The sequence below is a fragment of the Phaseolus vulgaris genome, chromosome 4 (assembly GCF_051622355.1).
Source record: "Phaseolus vulgaris cultivar YP4 chromosome 4, ASM5162235v1, whole genome shotgun sequence".
NCBI classification, from domain to species: Eukaryota; Viridiplantae; Streptophyta; class Magnoliopsida; order Fabales; family Fabaceae; genus Phaseolus; species Phaseolus vulgaris.
This window is the reverse complement of record NC_143501.1, coordinates 49,295,164-49,315,271: the sequence shown is the minus strand read 5'-3', so window position 1 is coordinate 49,315,271 and position 20,108 is coordinate 49,295,164. Positions and strand designations below refer to the sequence as shown.

The following is a 20,108-nucleotide window of genomic DNA, read 5'->3' as shown; positions in this document are numbered from 1 at the left end:
CATATTTTAATTAAAATTGTGAATTAATTAAACCTAGAGAAACAACTTGATTTGGCCATATCACATGCATAAGTTTTTTTTTTTATTTAAATACTAATCTGAGTGTGACAGTGTTAGTTAATTAATACATATTTATTTAGGTTATGTGGAATCTTGAAAGAGAATCATACCCACTTTTTCTTTTTAACATTAATACTTATTAAAATATGTTTACTTTTGAAATTGACAGTTACCACAATTTATTACTAATACTTAATTGTGATTAATCATGTTAAGAGGGTTCGAATGTTAGAAAATCATTATTACTTAAAATAAGATATTAAAATTATTTATCACGTATTTTTCTAATTTTTATTTTTTACGGAACACATTTTTGAGATTTGGTCAGTGAAGTCAAATCTATGTGGAAGTGCGCTAAAACCATGTGCAACACATTTTTTTAATATATGTATTTTTATTTATTAAAATTTATAAATATAAAAAGATGATCTCGATGGTTAGTGTTATTATGATCACATATCTTTTCTATAAAGTGTATACTATTTTTTAATTTATTATAAAACCAAGATGAAACATGAAATATTTATCAACTTGGGCCTACAGAGTGTTTGTACAATTGATTTTTCTTTTTTTCTCCTTTTTCTTGTGTTCAGATTTGATTTTTGGTGTAGTGTATTTTTAAAAGGTTATCACGCTCAAGTAAATATATAATATTTAGGTGAAGTTAAATATTACTTTGGTCTAATATTTTATCTATATTATGTATAATAAGTTATATTATTAATAAATTATATTTAACATATATTATTATGTAGTGTAATTTGTATCTTACAATATTTTTTTTTAATTTTTTCCAGTTCAGACTGATAAATACGTTTCAAAACTTTTTGCCTTAGTTCAATTAAAGGCTTGGTCGTGGTCACTATCAAGTCTCACATTATGCTTTTCTCTTTTTCTGACTGGTGTCTTGATCCTCTAGTCTGTATGAAGACGATTTGTTGATGTTTCTTTTAAGGGTTTGTTTTTTTAGATTGGATCTCAAAGTCCAGTTAAATAAGTTGACTTGAGTTTTTTTTATACGGGTTGAACCACTTCTGAAGTGGTTCATATTTATTGGATTTTTTATTATCAATAAAAAAAAGTATTATTATAAAGAATTTAATTTATTGTATATTTTTTATTATTTTAAGATTTTTATACGGACATTTTTAATATCAAATGTTATCGGATCATCACTTCCGACCAATTTAGTATTTATATTCTTAAAATTAAAAATGTTTTTTTTTCTTTTATTGAGAATGTATAATGAATATGATAGTATTCAAGTCTGCATGATTGTATAATCTTCTAAAAATAAATAAATAAAACTTAAAAAATGTCTCTGAAATTATGATATATTAATTAATGTTTAAGGTTTCAAAATTATGTGTGAAATGATATATTTATTTTTTATCATGTAATAATTTCTTCATTTTTTTTCACATTTTCTATTCGGTGGGGAAACACCCCACGAAATTCATTGTCTTCTAAATCGATTGCCACTTTCCATCATAGTCTTTGGCCTTATCCTTCTTAAACCCATTTTGTGTTCTCTCAGTTTCATGTGAAACAACATAGTTTGATTCGAAAAGGAAGGAACTTGGGACTTGTTTCTCTCAGAGATGGCGTTGCCTAAGGTTGATTTTGAGGTTGGAGCTGATGGGGTTGCTGTCATCACTATGGGCAACCCACCCGTCAATGCTTTGGCCATTCCAAGTAAGCTTGATTCACCAATTCTTCATTCTCTGTCAATTCTATTTTTTTGATTTATTTCATGCATTGACTATGTGTGATGTTTTGATTGTTTTGATCAGTTATCATGGGGTTGAAAGACAGATTTGATGAGGCAGCAAGGAGGAATGATGTGAAAGCTATAGTTTTGACCGGTAAGTGTCTAGGTTTATTTGGATTTTACATGTGTGATGATTTTTTGGTTTAATTTTATGATGCTGCCGACATTGGTTTTTATACAATTCATTGTTCAAGTGAGGAATTTTGCATGTGTGATTGTTTTATCTTGCTTCCACCATAATTTCAGGCAAAGGTGGGAGATTTTCTGGTGGCTTTGATATCAGTGTTATGAAGAAAGTTCACGATACCGGTAAGATATGATAGTATGATCACACATCCGTTTTGCAAAATTTAGATCAGCTATGGTTATGAGTCTTGAAAGTTTTTGAACTTTGAATTAACTGTATTTGCTGTTTTTCTTGGCAGGGGATTCCTCGCATCTCCCTGATGTTTCAGTGGAACTAGTAGTCAATGCGATTGAAGGTTGTAACTTGTAACTATTCTTTTAGTTTGGGCTTACCTTGATGGAGACATTTTCTTGGTGCTTCTGTAAATGTTACTTTTGCTGTTTTATTAATTAACATTATTGACAAATTCAGATTCGAAGAAGCCTGTTGTTGCAGCAGTAGAGGGGCTTGCTCTTGGAGGTGGCTTAGAACTGGCTATGGTTAGTTTTTTCCTAGTTGAGGAGTGATGCTGTTCCTTTAAATAAGAATTGTTGTCCAGGTGTCTTCATTAGTGCATGAACTGTAACACCTTGTCGGTGTGTAGGGATGCCATGCACGCATTGCAGCTCCGAGAGCTCAATTGGGTCTACCAGAGCTGACTCTTGGTATTATTCCTGGATTTGGAGGTAATCAAGATTTGCATGCACGTATATTCAAGATGAGGAACTTTTCATCATTTAGTAGCACTTGCTCAAAATAATATTAACAAAATTTGTAATTTTTAAGGAACGCAACGTCTTCCAAGGCTTATTGGGCTGTCTAAAGCTGTTGAAATGATGCTGGTAAGACACTGACCATTGTTTTTCATTTGTTTGTGTTCCCACTGCATTTTTGACCGTGGTAGATGAACCCCAAAACTTATTTAGTGATTTGTGAAATGTAAAAAGAAAATTAATAGAAAAAAGTGGGAAAACTGGAGATCTTACTTTGTTAGCAAAGTGTCACAAATAATTGCACACACTAAATTCAATGAATACAACTTTGGAAGAATAGCTAGAGAGGAACAACTCTATGATTTGTGGTACTTTGGGATCTTCATTACTGTGCTTAACTTTTTTGCAGACTTCATTCTAGTAAACATTATTTTCTTCCCTGAAATTTATCATGTATATATATATGTGTGTGTATATATATATATATATTAAAAAGCTTTGTGATGCAGAACAAATATGTTAATTTTGATGTTGCATTTCTTGCAGAAATCTAAACCTATTACGTCGGAAGAAGGGAAGAAATTAGGACTTATTGATTCTATTGTGTCTTCTGAGGAGTTACTAAAGGTATCTAGGCTGTGGGCTCTTGAAATAGGAGAGAGGCGCAAACCCTGGGTTCGTTCACTTCATAGGACAGACAAAATTGGTTCCCTGTCTGAAGCACGTGAGTTGTTGGGAACTGCCAGGCAACAAGTAAAAAAGACTGCTCCACATTTGCCTCAGCAGCTGGCTTGCGTAGATGTGATTGAATATGGAATAGTTCATGGTGGCTATAGTGGTGTGCTAAAGGTATTATTGGTTCTAAGATATAGTCTTTGTTCAGAAGGAAATATGTGCTTTCTTCCTTCCATTTTTATGCACTTAGTTTCTTGTCATATTAATTTCTAGTCCGAGATAGATGTAGTTTTTGGTCTAGCATTGTTAGCATTCACAGCTTATAACCAGTTCTAATTACAGGAGGCAGAAGTATTCAAGCAATTAGTTGTGTCGAACACATCAAAAGGTTTAATTAATGTCTTCTTTGCTCAGCGGGCTATAACAAAGGTACATGGTTAGATATGACCTTTGTGGGTTTGGGTTTTTAATATGGATTTCTCATTTTATATTGACTAAACTTGAGGAAACAACTGACTACTCTGTTTTGGCAGGTGCCTGGTGTAACTGATATTGGTCTTAAGCCGAGAAATGTTAAAAAAGCTGCTGTTGTTGGAGGAGGTCTAATGGGATCTGGCATTGCTACTGCTCTTCTACTTGGCAACATTCATGTCTTACTCAAGGAAATCAATTCTGAATTGCTTATGAAGGGAATAAAAACAATAGAAGGTGACTATTCCAGTCATGTGAGTGAATTAGGAATAATTTGATACAGGTGATCAATTGGTTAAGTAGGGATACTTGGATGCAGAAGACCAATTGTTAATTGGTTGAAGTTAATAACAAGTTGTTCTTAGTTGCTGTGAGTAGTGTCTTCCATAGTCTTGGAGTTGTATGTACAAATATCATGCTCAGCAGAATTAGTCTTTGGGGCATTTTTAATATGCACCTGCTATCAAATGGTTGGTTTAATATGTATATCATCAATAGTACATTTTCTGGACATTGATTTGTTTATATAATCTAATTGCTATTAAAATAGATGTTAGTGAATTAATGCTCTTTGCTTTATGTATCTGTTATTTGTCATATTTGAAGGAAGGTTTTCTCCTTTGTAATCATTTTAACGAAATGCTAGGCCTTTATGAAAAGTGTAAACTACTCACAGTCTCACCTTTGATACATGTGATAATCTTGTAGACTTTTTTTAATTTATGTTTGCTTCATCTTGCTTGGCAGGAAATGTTAATGCCTTACTAAGAAGAGGAAAGTTGACGAAACAGAAGGCAGATGCTGCACTGTCACTGCTTCAAGGTGTTCTGGATTACTCAGAATTTAAAGATGTGGACTTGGTTATTGAGGTTGGTTGCCTGAAGTACTTTTGTTTTACTGGGAAAATAGGTGACATGTTTTTTAATTTTGGATCCTTTCAAAAACTTAGCAAAGTGCTTTTCGTGTTAACATTTATTCTTCAGTTCAATTCCTCAGTTTCATGGCACTGAATACTTTTCAAACAGTGGAAATATTTAACATTCAGCTGAGGATATATGTAATGGAACATTTCTTTGCTTATACTGTTGTCTGTTCAAATCTAAATAGCATTAATTTTCTCTCTCTGTAGGCTGTAATTGAAAATCTCAGTCTCAAACAAACCATATTTAGTGATCTTGAGAAGATCTGTCCTCCACACTGCATTTTAGCATCAAACACATCAACTATTGACCTTAATCTTGTTGGTAAAATGACCAGCTCTCAAGATCGCATTGCGGGTGCTCATTTTTTCAGGTTATCTATCTCATTTTTCTTATTATCTTGATTTTTAAAATAAAGAGGACCTTTTTTATTTTCTTGATCAGTGAATTCAGTTTACGAGGGAGTATTTTTGTGAGAATAGGAACAAATACTACATTAGATTTCTTTGTATTGTTGTTTTTATATGCTGAGAGAAGTCAACAGCGCTTGATTCATAATTTATAATTTATGCCCCTTTGGCACGTATTCCTGTTCTCGGGGGAATTAATGGAATGTGAAGTTTGTCATGCTATTCTATGTTGAACATTATGAAAAAATATGATTGAGCATCTTTTTATGAATAATTCTTGTTGAAAATGCTGGGCTAGTGTTTTGGGGCTGCAGGTGGGTGCTGTAGCATGTATGTTTAATTTCTGGCAGCAAGTTATTCCTTTAGATTTATCCATGATAGACTTGCTTGATCCACCAGAAGAATTGCCCCCGACTTTTTAGAGTATTCTTTTATACAAGGGATGTAGAAGCTTTAATTACTCCTCTTTATGAAAACAATATGAGAGCATAATATTGTTGGTTGATTTTAAAAAAGTTCTATTTAACTGTAAGCTCTATATAGTGAAGCCACATAAGTTCCATTCTATACTTTCTGGTAATCTATTTCCTGCATTGATGTGAATGACAAAGAAACTACATTTTTCAGAAATAGGTTCTATGATTTCTTTGGTCAGAAGAAGTAATCCAGTCCTATATTTCAAAGAAATTAGGCCTGTCAATAGGCTAGTTTCCTGATGGACTTGGTTGAATATAGTTGAGCCAAGCAAAGAGAATTCAGATGACTCTAATGAATTTAGTTTTATAATGTATTTGTTATCTTTAAATTGGTTTTCTGAGGCTTATCCCAGTTAAAAACTGGTTATTTTCCATTGTCTCCTTTCCTCTGGGATCCATGTTCATGTGCTTTATGGTTAATTTCATGATTTCATGTCTAGAGATCCCACACTTGATCATAGTCAAAAGGCAACTATAATTATTTAGTTAATGTAGCCACACTTATTGCCTCAAGCATATACAAATGTCGTTTACTATAAATGAGGTAACTTGTATACTGCACACTTACCCTACGCTATAGAAGTTTCTGAATTCTGGTAGTTAATGTCAGCTTAGATAGTGAAATTACATTTGTCTCTTGTACTAGGAACATGTTTTAAACAACTGTTAGAAAACACGTTTTATGGAGGCTTTCTAATTTCATTTCTTTGATATACAGTCCTGCCCACGTTATGCCTCTTTTGGAGATTATACGAACTGATAAAACTTCTCCACAAGTGATTCTTGATCTGATAACCGTTGGTAAAGTCATAAAGAAGGCTCCCGTTGTGGTGGGTAACTGCACAGGCTTTGCAGTGAATAAAACATTCTTCCCATATTCACAGGCTGCCCAGTTGTTGGTCAACTTGGGAGTTGATGCTTACAGAATTGACACATTGATACGCAACTTTGGCTTTCCAATCGGTCCTTTCCAGTAATCCTCTTTTCTCAGGAGTTCTGTATTTTCGAAGATACATGTTAATAAATTTTTTACACTTTTATGGATTTGTTAATTGATATTATTGCTTTGCCATGCATTCCCAATATGTGTATGCAAATGATACCATTTCACTATCTTGAAGTTTCTAGTTGAATCCTATGTTATAAAAACTGTTTCAAGCCATCGCCGCATTTTGAAACATGCATTTAAATCTCAAGTCACCAATACTATGCTAAAATTAAGAACTGGTATAAAAGAAAAATTTAATGGTTTCATGGGTATGTGAGAACCAAAGCATTAAATATTGAACTGTGGTTCCATAGTATGAAGTCAAACTTTCTGTTATTTGCAGGCTTGCAGACTTGGCTGGCTATGGAGTTGCTGTTGCTACATCCAAAGTATTTGCCGATGCTTTTTCTGATCGCGTATTTAAATCTCCATTGCTTGATCTTTTGATCAAATCTGGGCGAAATGGTAATTGTGTATCAATGTTCTTTTTAATAATTTTTACTTTCTATGTACAGGGAATGTAATGAATGATTTGTGACCTTGGCTATCTATGTTCTACCAGGCAAAAACAATGGGAAAGGTTACTACATTTATGAAAAGGGTAGCAAGCCAAAACCTGATCCTTCAATACTACCAATCATCGAGGAGTCTAGAAGAGTTTGCAATATTATGCCCAATGGAAAGGTTGTTTTATTTGGCAGTGTCATATTAGAAAATATTACTACTCCCATTTATGTTAGCACTGCATTGAAGTTGACATAATAGCTTTCAATGTGTTGGTTTAATCTTAAGTTCCCTCTCTATCACTAGTTGGAAAATATATATTTGTCTCTCATTGAGTGAAGGAGAGCTAATAGTATTTGTTTTATTTGCAGCCTATATCTGTTACTGACCAAGAGATCGTGGAGATGATTCTCTTTCCAGTAGTGAATGAGGCATGCCGTGTTTTAGAAGATGGAGTTGTTATTCGAGCATCGGACCTCGACATTGCATCTGTTCTTGGAATGAGCTTCCCCAATTACCGGTTGGATTTCCTTTTTTCAATCTTTTAAATTGACATAACTAAGAAAAGGGGACAAGGAAATAAAAAGTAATAACCAATAAGGAACAGCAACAAAAAAAAAAGAGATGTTATTAAAGAAAGGCAAACTGTGCTACTGGCTAATTGTGAGTGATATGCAGCACTGGGTAACTTCATTGGGAAAAACAAAAATAGGATCTGTTTGAGTTCTTCTTTTATGCTTATTATGCATCATCCTAGGACCAATGAAGTGCATGAATCACTAAGAAAAGGCATCACAAGGAAATTGCATGATTGTTACATAATTAAGTATAGCAATTTGCCAAATGTTTGAACTCCTTATAACCTGCACTTGCTTTGCTGTCACTTGTTTTTTGCAGGGGTGGCATTGTTTTCTGGGCAGATTTGGTTGGGGCTAATCATATCTATACCAGCCTAAAAAAATGGACACAATTATATGGTAACTTCTACAAACCCTCAAAGTATTTGGAAGAAAGAGCGCTCAAAGGCATTCCTCTGGTAAGATGCTTCTTCTTTCTACTGTATTCAAATTTCTTGAAATTCAGCTTTAATAATGTGTATGATTCAGTCCTTGATTATCCAAACATGTTCAGGGAAAATGGGAAAGTTTCAATGATTTCAATAACTAGTTTTTTTAGTAGTTATAAATGTATTATTACATAGGAATAAGATTGTCTTTCTTATCATACAAATCTTGCATTGTTCAACAAGATAAAGTGCTTGACTTGGTATTTTGTATTGGTTGCAGAGTGCACCTGCTTCATCTACCCCAAAGCCAGTGGCGCGTCTATGATAAAGCCCAAGTGTTCCAGCATGTTGGATGCTCGTTCTACCATAGAAAATGTAACAGATAATAAAATTTGCTTTCTTCCCAGTTTTAATAATATGATAAAATTGGTTTTGCAAAAGTAAAATTTTATTGATCATGCATCTTAAGTAGTTGTGATTCAAAGTCCCTTTTCTTGAGTGCTGCTGAAAAGTGTTTAATGCATTTTGATTGAACATATTAAGCTACTAGTTTGTTTGGATTTGCTACGAACATACTCTTTGTTTAAATGAGAATTCGAACATGCTGTAGCAGTTACAACTAGTGTTCCAGTGATTTTCTCCCTTGATAAAAAATGATTTTTTTTAAACTTGGTTTAGACAATTTTTTTTTTTAAAATTAAAAACCTTTCAAATTAATTTCTCAATATCAGTTTTCGCAATATATATATTATGATGTTGAAAATGATGAAATAAATGATTATATATAACCTAAATTTGATTATGATTTTTTTTTTCATTTTTCTACTATTAAAAGAATAATAATATGAAAATAATAAATGAAGTACTTTGCTTTTAACTTATTTTTACTTTAAGTATTTTATTTTCTTTCATTTTCCGCTACTCACTTTAACATCTCACCATTGGAATTAACTATTATTAATTACCTTTTATGTTAACTTTAATTTTTACTTATTTGAATACAAGTGATGTCAAATCACCAACCCATGAAAAAATATGGTGACGAATGAATAAAGAAAAAGATTTAGTATAATGGAACTTCTAATTCACTGTGTTTCTTACAAAATAAGCAATTACCCTCTCCAAAATCTATAAATAATAGAATTGAGGGACCAATTACCTCTCACAAAAGAAATGAAAATAAAATAAAATAAAAAGAAATGAAAAAAATAAAATAAAAAGAGAAATGAAAAAAGTAAATTAAAAAGAAAATCTGAACTTTGTTAAATAAAAGGAGGAACTAAGAGAATGATTATCTTGGATCTAATTTCAAGCATAATTATTTATTTGTTATTTTCTCTAAAGAAAGTCAACTCATTCTGCATTTTTAATAAATGAGGAACCAACTATTATTACAAATGGATATACCAGTGATAAAATATGTATAACAAAAAATGATTTTTTTTTCTTTTAATTTAAGTTTTTCTTTCAAATTTAAAGAAAGACAACTCCTTACATATTTATGTTTTACATAAAAATAATAAAAATAAACAAGAGGGAATATCAATCACTTTTTAAAGTTGCACCTTATCTTTAATAACTTTCTAAAGTTCTTTTAAGTTGAACTTTATCTTTATGCACACATGATTAATCATTTGTGATTATTTCTGGAATAAAAACAAAAACAAAAAAGAAATGATTTTTGTTACATACAAGTTTTTTTATTTATTTTTTATTTAGGTACCAACCTATGTTATTTTGTTGTTCTTTCAAAGTCTATTATTAAAATACCTATTTCAAATTGTTTTAACCACTTCTAATTGATGCAGTGAACTAAATTTATTTTAAGTTTGTAAAACTTACTTGTTTTCATGTACCAAAATAAAATATTTAATTAATTATTTTCAGAACATATGAAATTATTAACTGTTACTTCATTTAAATCTACTCGATTATCATATGTTGATTGAAAAAAATGTATGATAAAGTGCATTCTATTAGAAGAGTATATAGATAAATTAAATACATTCCCACTATAAAAGTAGTGAAGTATTATCATTCAATTTTACAAAATAAAATACTTATATATTAAATTTTAATTATATTTTGATAAACTTAAATTTATATGATAAATGCATTTTATTTTTTAAAAAGTCCTGTTCATGGGTAAGAATACTAGTTGTATACAATACAAATCTAAAATATTAAAACACTGAATGGCCTAACCAAAGGCAGTAACAAACTTATTGAATTATTACAGAGAGCTAAACTCAGCTTAAAATATTGCTGTCAATACAGAGGACACAGTAATGAACAAAGCAGAAGAAAAGGGAGACATTGAAAAATCCCTGAATAAAAATGTATATTTAAATTACAAGCTATGGAAGTCATTCAAAGAAAAATCTAAGCGATATACTTTATGAAATTATAACTCAGCAATTTACAAGCATCGCGATAAAGCAATGTTGAAGCTGAAAAATTAATTTAGATATCTATGAATGACCAAAAGGAGGACAAGAAAATAGATAAAAAGAAGAAAAAAAATTGATCCTACATGGGCTAATGGTGGGGTCTGTATGCTTTGCAGACCTTTTGGATGAGGCAGAAAATGAAGAATGACAATGCTTTTATAATTATATTACAGAGAAGTTCTAGCATACCTTGAAAACATTTTCATTTCTTCTTTCAATCATATATGTGCGCATCCTTCTAAGTTAGATTATTTTCATATATCTTTTTCGATTTTGACCTTAGATTCCCCATTTTCAGAAATATTGGCAGGGATCATACTTGTCGAAGTTGTTGCCAAAGGTGAAGCAGCAGGTTTGGTAACACCATTGCTACTGGCTCCATGTTGACGCGAGCTGGCATTTCCAACGCCATTGATGATTGGGTCCTTTTGATTCTCTAATTCATTTCTGGCCAACGAAGAACACTTTGTTTCTGAAAATGAGAATCTAGAAATTAGTCATTTTTAACAATAAAGCAGGTACTGAAATTATATGACAGTCATACCATACAATAATGCATTTAATACCAGAGTCAAGCACCCAATAGGTAACGTTAGACTGGTGGCATCAGAAATTTCAGAACCATTTGAAATGACAGCCATGTAAAACATAATAATTTAATTGCACAATGGAAAGGTCTTCTTGCCAAAGCCAACACCAAGGGATTTTAAGAATGTTAACAAAAGTAAAATTATACGGAAAGGAGGAAAGGAAAGTATTAACTTGCCATTGATTTCCCCCATAGTGATAACCCTATTGAGAAAATCCCTAAACTTTGTTAATACAATCCTTTCTTGCTCAGCATAGACCTCTGTCATTCCTTGTCCATAAGGAAATTGTGAAGATGTATTGCAAGCATGAGCCATTGGCCCAATGGGGGAGGCGGCTGTCATGAACATTGTATCTTGCTCATCACACATCAAGGCTAAAGTCCCAGGAGACATTGGCCTTCCTTTTGGGACATCAGCACCATCGGAGCTGGAATCATCTGGGCTGATTTTATCTGTTTGGTTTGCACTCGAACAATCATCAGCCACAGTCTTCTCAACATGACCTTCCATTTGATTTGGTGGTAATGGCTCTTGACTTGACGAAGCAAGGGATGTTTCTGTCTGATCTTCTGCATGCTTTTCCATTAAAATTTTCTGGTCTGGTCATAATAATAACAATAATTGATGAGAAAAAAAGTAATTACTGATGTATACATTAACAAGGCTGAAGTCACTTGATATGTAATAAAAAGCATCAGATGAAAATGAACCTAGCAGGTAGTACCCCAAAAATGTAATACAAAATGTCCCACGACGGACCCTATAGCAGCAGTGTTTCATGACTTGCTTCCTCATTATTGTTGTACAGATTGACAAATGTGAGATGGACAAATGTCATTATGTAACTTTCCAAAAATAAAACAAAAATTAATAAAGATGGATTATTTGCTAATGAACTTCAATTTCGACTGTTATCCTAATGCACAAAACAGAGTGAGTTATTTAGTTATAAAAGCGAATCCTTGATGAACCATGTTAGAAAGAATGTAAATAGAGATATTACATTTTGTGTATTATTATGTAATTACAATAATTAGGATAAATGTTATTAGAATATGTAATAGTATCTTGATTATATCTTTAGAATAATTTAGACCATCATAGGTATTATCTGATAGGATTAGTCAAGATTACTCTCCCTATTTCTTTGGTTTCCGTAGTTCCTTATTATCTCATTATATTTTTCCTTATTTAGTTAGAATTATGATCTAGTATTGGTATAAACAAAGGTTAGTAGTTTATGCTGTGTAATACATCTTATTAAGTTAATATCAATTTCAAGCGCTTGCAGAGGAAAAAAAAATAAAAAAAAATGAAATGAATAATTTAAAAATAAATTTTAGAAAACTATGAGAGTTTTTACAAATTAACATATGTGGAAACTAATTTCAATTTTGCTTCTAATTTTGTTCTGTTAAAAGTGTTAATGGAGAAGGAGACTCCTTCTCTCCTTTTCCTCCCTCTATGCCTAAACCCTATAATTTCAACAAACATAAATCCTTGTATTCATTACTTTTAGTATATATAATGCGGATAATGTAAATTTATATTCTCCGCTGTATAATTGACACAAATTTCATCACATTCTCTCGTTCTTCTTCATTGAACGAGGAAAACATAATGGACGTTCAGAGATCAATAGCAGCAGTGGTGATTGGTGATGTAGGATGTCAATTTACCTGTAAGTGTCTTTGCAGCTTGTCCTGATACTAGCACCAGAACTGAGCATAGCTCCTTGAGGTGCTGTGGTTGAATAATGTCTGCTAAAAGAGACCTTTAACAATAATCAAGTCAGCAATTAAGCGTAGTAAACTTATCATCATTTCAAATATGTATCCAACATTACCTGTACATAAATTTTGAAGGACCTAACGTTGCAGTTCCAACACGAGCGCCTGAGATAGGTGACAAAGATGAAGAAGGTGCTGGACCTCTGACATGGTTTACCTGGCGGGCACTAAAAAATGTTGATAGTGTACACAATTTCAAAAATAAAAAGCGCCCATTAATCATACTGAATTAGTAATAGCACATTCACTATACATTGCAGCACACATCATAAAAAGGTCTTGAAACCGAGGCTTTTGACCTTGAACCTAATTGCCTCTATTCTATCCAATTTAAATAAAGGGAGCTAAGTTCAATTTAGAAATTCAAGTTTAGATGCATCCTTTAAATAAAATGATAATGATACCAACTCCTAACAATAACATAGTTATGTGACTAAAAATAGTTATGTAGACTGGACTAATGTTGTCTATTTCACTGATTTAATCAATCACTTAAAATAAACCCCTATGCTAGTTGAATTGTGCTATGAGCATGTTTTACCTGTTGTCCCAACTTGCTAATGGATGGATCCTTGGTTGTAGGCCAAAAGAAGAGTTCCTGACCTTTTCTTTTCTTGGATACCGGAGGTGATGAATAACCAGAGGAACCAATAGCTCCAGTTATGGCAGCGTTTGCCGCTTGCTGAATATATGCCATGTTATTTTGATCTCCATGAAACAAAGCTTGCCTTTCTTCACTTCCCTCAAAATTCTTGCAGTCCATGCATTTACAATTTTCAGAACAAAGAATGTTGGCTTGAAAGCATTCGCAGTACTTCTTGAGGCACCCAGATTTTTTACAATGACACCCCTTGTTATGTTTTCCTAATATTAAAACATCCCCAGCCTCCTCCTACATTTGTTTTCAGTCAGATAGTCAAGACAAGAAAAAAAACATTTTTTAAAGTATAAAATACAAAAAAAAAAATGTTCTAGTTTCAACAAGTTCTACAAGGAATATTAAAGTCCAAAAAACCTTTATTTTCCATTTATGTAGAACATAAATCAAGGCACTTGCCAAGTATTTTAATGGTAAGCTCCTGCCTTTCCATTAAAATATAGCATGAAAAGTTCAACTTCCTGCTAAGACATACTGTATAGAAACATGATTGAAAAAGTATATATTTAACTGAGTTACTTCTAAAATTCTAAGTAGATTTTAGCATTTTAAATTGACTTTATATCCTTGAGTTGCTACAAAAAGCAGATGTAAATAAGGAAACTAAAAACAAAAATGAATTTGTTTCATCAAGAAGAAAATTCTTTTAATACAATGACAAAAGGAACAACTGATCAAAATTATAACTTGAAAAAATAAAAATCAACAGAGCAAAGGGCATGAGCCAACAGAAAATTGATTTTTCACTCGCGTGATTCCATGATTATCAATTATGGGATGTTGCACCCAATTGAAATAGCAACAGCATGCTTTTACTTTACTATGAGAAAAAAATCACACTGAGAAAGTGACCTCCCATTATACACAGAAAATATCCCTTTTTCATAAAATTCCACAATGACCAGAAAGAGACAGATAATTCAAGAACAATCAATGTCTGACATTATCAGAACATAATTCATCATAGTATCCTCCAACAAAAAGTTGAAACTTTTATGATCAATATAACCACTATATATAACTGATTTCGTCATCCAAACAATAAAACAGTAAATCCAAAAACTACTAGTCACAAAAAGTTAGAACTAAGCACCCTGCTATCACGTGTTCCATGTGGGCTACTAGCAATTTTGGGCCTAAATGCATTTGGATTGCGCTCCAAGGTAGCTTCAACAGCTTCTCTTCTGGCAGCTTCATTTTCAACATTGTTGAAACAATTTACACAGTTGCAACCATCACAATATATTCCTGATGCAAAACATTCACAATACCTGCTCAAAATACTTCAAAAATTAGCTTCATAAAGCAAACAGTAAGTTGCAACAACAAAATGTCTTCTGTTGAAAGAAATAAATTACTGAAGACAGTATTTTTTTAACATAATACACTTTCAGATTCTTTAAAAAAAAATATATATATATTACTGCACCACAATGGTTCAACTTCACTTTGGTGATGGAATCAATGACTTCATCAAAGAACTACCCATGCATATATAATAAGGAATTTGACAGAGACAGAATAAAAACATTTTCCAATTTGTTTTCTGGCAGGAGTGATATTTCCATTTTCCTTGAAATTTTGTAAGTATTCAATATTATTGAAAGAGAAAGTTTATTCCAAAAAATTGGATGCATACTCAAAGCAGGCCACTGACTCCCATGGCTGATTGTTCAAGCTCACCTAGGTTTATAGTACCCTATTCACTGAGTTGCTTAGGTTAACACTTTAAATCTGCCTTCAAACACACCAAACTGATTTCATCTTTCAAACATCGGGGAGACGTTCCCAAAAAACAAAATCAATGGGAGAAACAACTAGGAAGGAAGAGAAAAAAAATGGAGCAAAATAGCAATGAGTCCTTTAATGAGGCAACTTAACTAAACCAAAAAAATCAATTTTCTAAAGTAAAATAAGTAAAATCAGGAATTGATTTTGAGTCTAAACCATAATAAAAACAAATAATGAACAAATGATGAGTAATTTATGAAAATTCCTTTTTTTGTTGATATAAAAAAAGAAAAAAAATTCTGACAAGTTACTAATACTCTACGAACAGCACCAAGACACTGTGTTTAGAGCTGAAATGTTGAATTATTACTGTGTTACAAATATTATGTTCATATATATATGTAATTTAGAAGGTTTTTAGTATTATTTTTATAAACAGGTAAACTATTATGTGTTCACATATTGAGTCTACAGAGACTCCATGAGTTTATGTAAACTTTAGAGCATGACAACGCACACACCCACACACTGTTAGAGAGAGAGAGAGTTTTGCTTACAGCTTTAAGCATTTAGAGTGTTTACAATTGCACTGCTTTTGCTTCTTGGGTGTAGCATCTTTCATTTCAAAGTTAGGTCTTGATCTAGATTTTGGAGATTCTGGTTTCCTGAAAAAGTAAAGGTTAGTTAACTGAAGATCAAAACATATAGTCAATATCACATTCAGAGTTATAATGTACCATTCAACCAAAACTTCAAAATACTATAACTAGGAAATGCCTATTTCAATTCAAACAGTAACTTCATAAAATGTAAGCCTTACAATTGTGAAAGAACTGAGTGAACAACATTCACATTGCATGAGAAAAAATTTGGAGAAAAATCTAGATCACTCCAATTGTGCGAGATAATACTTTGGAAAAAATAGCCAGACATAGATTGATGTTATACCCCAGTCCCAAAAGGCTCCTCTTTATGTGAAGGTATGGGGGAGGGGCATGGTATGCAACCTTACCCTTGCATATACAAGAGGTTTTCTGGATTTGAATCCAGGACTCAACTTTAGCATTGCGCCAGGGCCCACCCTCTACATAGATTGATGTACACAAAAAGAGAGAAAACATATTATAAAAATAACTTCCAATCATGTAGTGGCCCAACCAACCAATGTCTATATGGGGGTCTGTGATACTTTCATTTCGTTTTTTGATATTTTATAAGATGATACATATAAGTTTTCTATTATATCCATATCCAACTTTGTAACAAAATTCAAATCTCCCCCACATCACACCTGTATCTTATTGAGTATACACATGTCATATATAACAATAAATTTATAATACTTACATCTTATAACGGTACCAAACCATTAAAAGCTCAAAAGCGAATTGAAATTACTACAAACAACTTCATAAATTGTGTTAGCAAGAAAGCCTACAGTTCTAAAGTTCCTTACTAATGCGAGACACTCAAAACAATTTAAACCTCCTACCATCTTATTCCCAGTGGAAGAAGAAACCACAGTTACAGCAAACTAATGAAAACATGTGAGTCTGGGTAAAGTAAGAAATAACGGAAATGATTGATAAAATTGCCATTTTCTACTAGAAAACCGAGGCATTCCATATGCATTAAAAGTTCAACTCACACAAAAACTAAAATCCTCCAAACAAACAGTGACTCCCTAGATAAGATGACTGCCACACACTAATTTTAAAACTAAAACAAAAGACTCCATTACATGAGCATCTAATTTATGGATTTTGAGGTGTTCCTAAGAAGCACACGATCAAAATTTCACTCCAGACATCAAAATTCAAAACAGAAAAGATACAGCAAATCATTTAAAAAAGAACTAGTTTCTACAAACTCACCCAACCCTTGCATGAGGCGCCTGCGGCGGCAACGGCAACACCGCCACCGGCTGCTGCTGTGGATGCTCCGGCGCGCCCGTGAAATCGAGCTGCCGCGCCAGCTTCCTTGCCGGAACTTCCAGCGCCGCCGTGGACACTACCGCCGGCGCAACAACTTCCGACGACAACGCATTCTTCGGAGCGCAACCTGCTCCTTCGCCTTCACCCATGGCACGCGAAGCAAAACAAAAATCCGAAAACTCTCACAACGATTTCCGAATTCCGCCGAAAAGGACCTAGGATTACGGCTTTAGAACGAAACAAAGCGTCGATAGCTTCGAAACGCAGCTCGAATTCGAACACCGCGCGCGGATTGCGCAGCTCGTGATTGATTGCTGCGTGTGTGACGAAATTGAGAGACGCGTGGATCCAAACGCTGCGCTCGAGGAGGCGGAGCTGAAGAGAGATAAGGTTGTTGCAGAAATTATAGACAGAGAAAACGAAGAAGAAGAGTGAGATTTGGAGAAGGAGGAAGAAGCAGCAGAAGAAGAAGAAGGAGAAGAGAAGAAGAAGAAAACGCAACACAAACACACACACTCCCTCTCTCTTCCAAGCTTTTGAAAATTCAATTTAGTTGTAAATATTGAACGGCCAGATCGCATTGCCCGTTTCATCTGACGCTCCACAAAGCATCAAATCCATCGACGGTCACGGTTCGCTGAAGCCACCACAAGCTAATGCCGTAGTGCAATTACTCTGTAGGATAAAGATATCTTCTATTTTGAAAAATATAATTATTATTTTAAAAATAGTTTAAAGGTATGGTAAGATTCAAACATTTTTTTTTATATTTTTGAGACATTATATATATATATATTATTTAATATTTTCTCTATAAATTGTTGGAAATATTTATATGAGAATTTAATATTTCAATATATATATATATATATATATATCAGGCAGTTCTTTAATTTTTCTAATATAAAATCAATATTTTTTGTTTAAGTTTAAAAGTTGACTTTGTCCATAACATTAGTTAAGTTTTTTTTATTCCTTAACGAAATTTGATATTTTTAGATTTTTTTTTGTATAATGTATAATAATAGAAATTAAATATGTATTTTAATTATATTTTTTAAGAGAAACACACGAGTCCAATCAATTAATCTATAAAAAAACAACATTGATTCTATAATCGAAGTCTTTATTCTTAAATGACAATGTTTTGAATTTTCGTTTTGCATTAAGTTTTTCTTGTAAATCTAATTTTTTTTAATTTATTTTAATTTAATATGAGTTTTAATCCACAGATATCAATTACTCATATTAAAAAAATTATTATTTTAAATATTTTATTTACTCTGATAAATTAAAGTTACTTGTTCTTTGCTTATTAGTTTAGTATATGTAATAAATTTTAAAAACTAATTAAATGAAATGGCTATTTAAAGAACAACATATTTTATGGTAAATATACAGGTAAAAAATATTAAAATTAGTTTATTTTTTTATAATTGAAATGCCTTAAAATTTATGGATGACATAATAATTTATTTTTTTGTGGTGAGGAATTATACGGTGCAACAAGCACCACGGTGGGTAGAAACTTGAGTAGAAAGGCGACATGTGTGCTTTGTCATGAACACGTGGAAGCTTCTTATTGGTCTGTGTCGAATAATTGAAAAACGCACGGGTTGAAAACGAGGGATTCTTTTATCATTAATTTTTTTCAGATTTTGGGATTAAATATTTTCTTAAGATTCTTTTGCTCAGTTAAAAGAGAAAATAAAAACAAGTTGGCACTAAAATAAAAGGATCCTATGAAATTGTTGGCTTGAAAAAGAAAATTTATACAAAGTTAGAAAATATTACTTTCATTTTATAATTATAATATCACATAATTAAATTTTAAAATTGTTTCATTATCAATAATTTTAAAATTATTTCATTAACAAGTTGAATTGATATTGATCATCTATTATATATAATCTTATGTATAAATTAACAAATATGAAAAAATATGTTAAAAATCTCTCATATTATAAATTAATTTTGTAAAATTGAATTAATTTAAAGAAAACTCTCAACATATTAACATTCATAACAGTTTATTCTAAAGAAAAAGAAACCTAAACAATAATTATGTTACTTGAATGTTAAATCACATTAATTATCATAGATTTGGTATAGATTCTTAATAAAAGTTAAATTGATTTGTGTGGGAAATTTAGTGTAACTCACTTATCACTCGAGTTAAACTTATATACTCAATTAGATTGATTTTATGAGTAAAGAGTTTATTTATTTTTTAATTATAACTTACTATTCTAACTCATAAAGTAACTTACAAATCTACTTATAAACTTAAACATACTCATTTAATTATAACAAAGGATATTATTAATTACAAAATATTTTATATATAAATATAAAATTAAAATATAAATGAATTTTGAAACTATTAATATATGTCCTTGTTTAACAAAATTAACTTATTGATAATGTAAAATAGGATAAAATAATATAACTATTTAAGTTTTATTATTTATAAAGAAAAAATATATTATTGTGTAATACAATTTTAGATTCTTTTAAATAATTTAATTTCTTAGTATTTTTAAGTATTTTCTAAAGTTTGCATATGTTTTTCTAGTTAGTCGTTTCTTTTATTTAAATGAACTGGTCTAATTAGTATTAATCAAATTTACTTTATATTTATTTTTTAAAATTTAAGTTTTTAATTTAATATATTGTTACATTAAATTTTTTTTAACAAATTTTATCGTTAGTAATTTTTATATAATATCATATAGTAATATACTTATTTTATACACAGTTTAAATTAAAAAATAATATAACAATTAATTATAATT

General features: G+C 31.5%; 2 protein-coding genes across 5 annotated transcripts; one reads left to right on the top strand and one right to left on the bottom strand.

The window, feature by feature from the left end:
- The first annotated feature begins 1,424 nt into the window (after positions 1-1,424).
- On the top strand, positions 1,425-8,782 carry AIM1 (Enoyl-CoA hydratase/isomerase family). The gene is made up of 18 exons (XM_068647305.2): positions 1,425-1,755; positions 1,854-1,925; positions 2,078-2,140; positions 2,257-2,313; positions 2,430-2,497; positions 2,602-2,683; positions 2,784-2,839; positions 3,257-3,559; positions 3,728-3,814; positions 3,919-4,093; positions 4,604-4,725; positions 4,986-5,149; positions 6,381-6,635; positions 6,994-7,115; positions 7,213-7,334; positions 7,526-7,674; positions 8,052-8,190; positions 8,441-8,782. Exons 1-18 carry the CDS (start codon positions 1,662-1,664, stop codon positions 8,483-8,485), a joined length of 2,175 nt encoding a protein of 724 aa, XP_068503406.1. The 5' UTR covers positions 1,425-1,661; the 3' UTR covers positions 8,486-8,782.
- A 1,573-nt stretch (positions 8,783-10,355) lies between these two features.
- LOC137838083 (Tesmin/TSO1-like CXC domain-containing protein) lies at positions 10,356-17,845 on the bottom strand. 4 transcript variants are annotated; one of them, XM_068647306.2, is made up of 8 exons: positions 17,254-17,845; positions 15,937-16,044; positions 14,742-14,919; positions 13,532-13,882; positions 13,047-13,147; positions 12,880-12,974; positions 11,377-11,799; positions 10,356-11,082 (listed from the first exon to the last, which is right to left on the bottom strand). In XM_068647306.2, exons 1-8 carry the CDS (start codon positions 17,460-17,462, stop codon positions 10,865-10,867), a joined length of 1,683 nt encoding a protein of 560 aa, XP_068503407.1. In that variant the 5' UTR covers positions 17,463-17,845; the 3' UTR covers positions 10,356-10,864. The 4 variants fall into 4 exon arrangements, with proteins under 4 accessions (XP_068503407.1, XP_068503408.1, XP_090157728.1 ...); XM_068647307.2 differs by having other exon boundaries at positions 15,937-16,036; positions 17,254-17,844; XM_090301602.1 differs by having other exon boundaries at positions 14,742-14,896; positions 17,254-17,843.
- Positions 17,846-20,108: the final 2,263 nt, after the last annotated feature.

What these genes read in the sequence shown, in the direction of transcription:
- LOC137838083 (XM_068647306.2), bottom strand. Translation starts at nt 17,462, where the DNA reads ATGGGTGAAGGCGAAGGAGCAGGTTGCGCTCCGAAGAATGCGTTGTCG. An exon ending in TTAGCAAGTTGGGACAACAG is followed by an intron (nt 13,148 to 13,531) that starts GTAAAACATGCT and finishes AGTGCCCGCCAG; the next exon opens with GTAAACCATGTCAGAGGTCC. An exon ending in CCTTCAAAATTTATGTACAG is followed by an intron (nt 12,975 to 13,046) that starts GTAATGTTGGAT and finishes TTATTGTTAAAG; the next exon opens with GTCTCTTTTAGCAGACATTA.
- AIM1 (XM_068647305.2), top strand. Translation starts at nt 1,662, where the DNA reads ATGGCGTTGCCTAAGGTTGATTTTGAGGTTGGAGCTGATGGGGTTGCT. An exon ending in GCTATAGTGGTGTGCTAAAG is followed by an intron (nt 3,560 to 3,727) that starts GTATTATTGGTT and finishes TTCTAATTACAG; the next exon opens with GAGGCAGAAGTATTCAAGCA. An exon ending in CGCTCAAAGGCATTCCTCTG is followed by an intron (nt 8,191 to 8,440) that starts GTAAGATGCTTC and finishes TATTGGTTGCAG; the next exon opens with AGTGCACCTGCTTCATCTAC.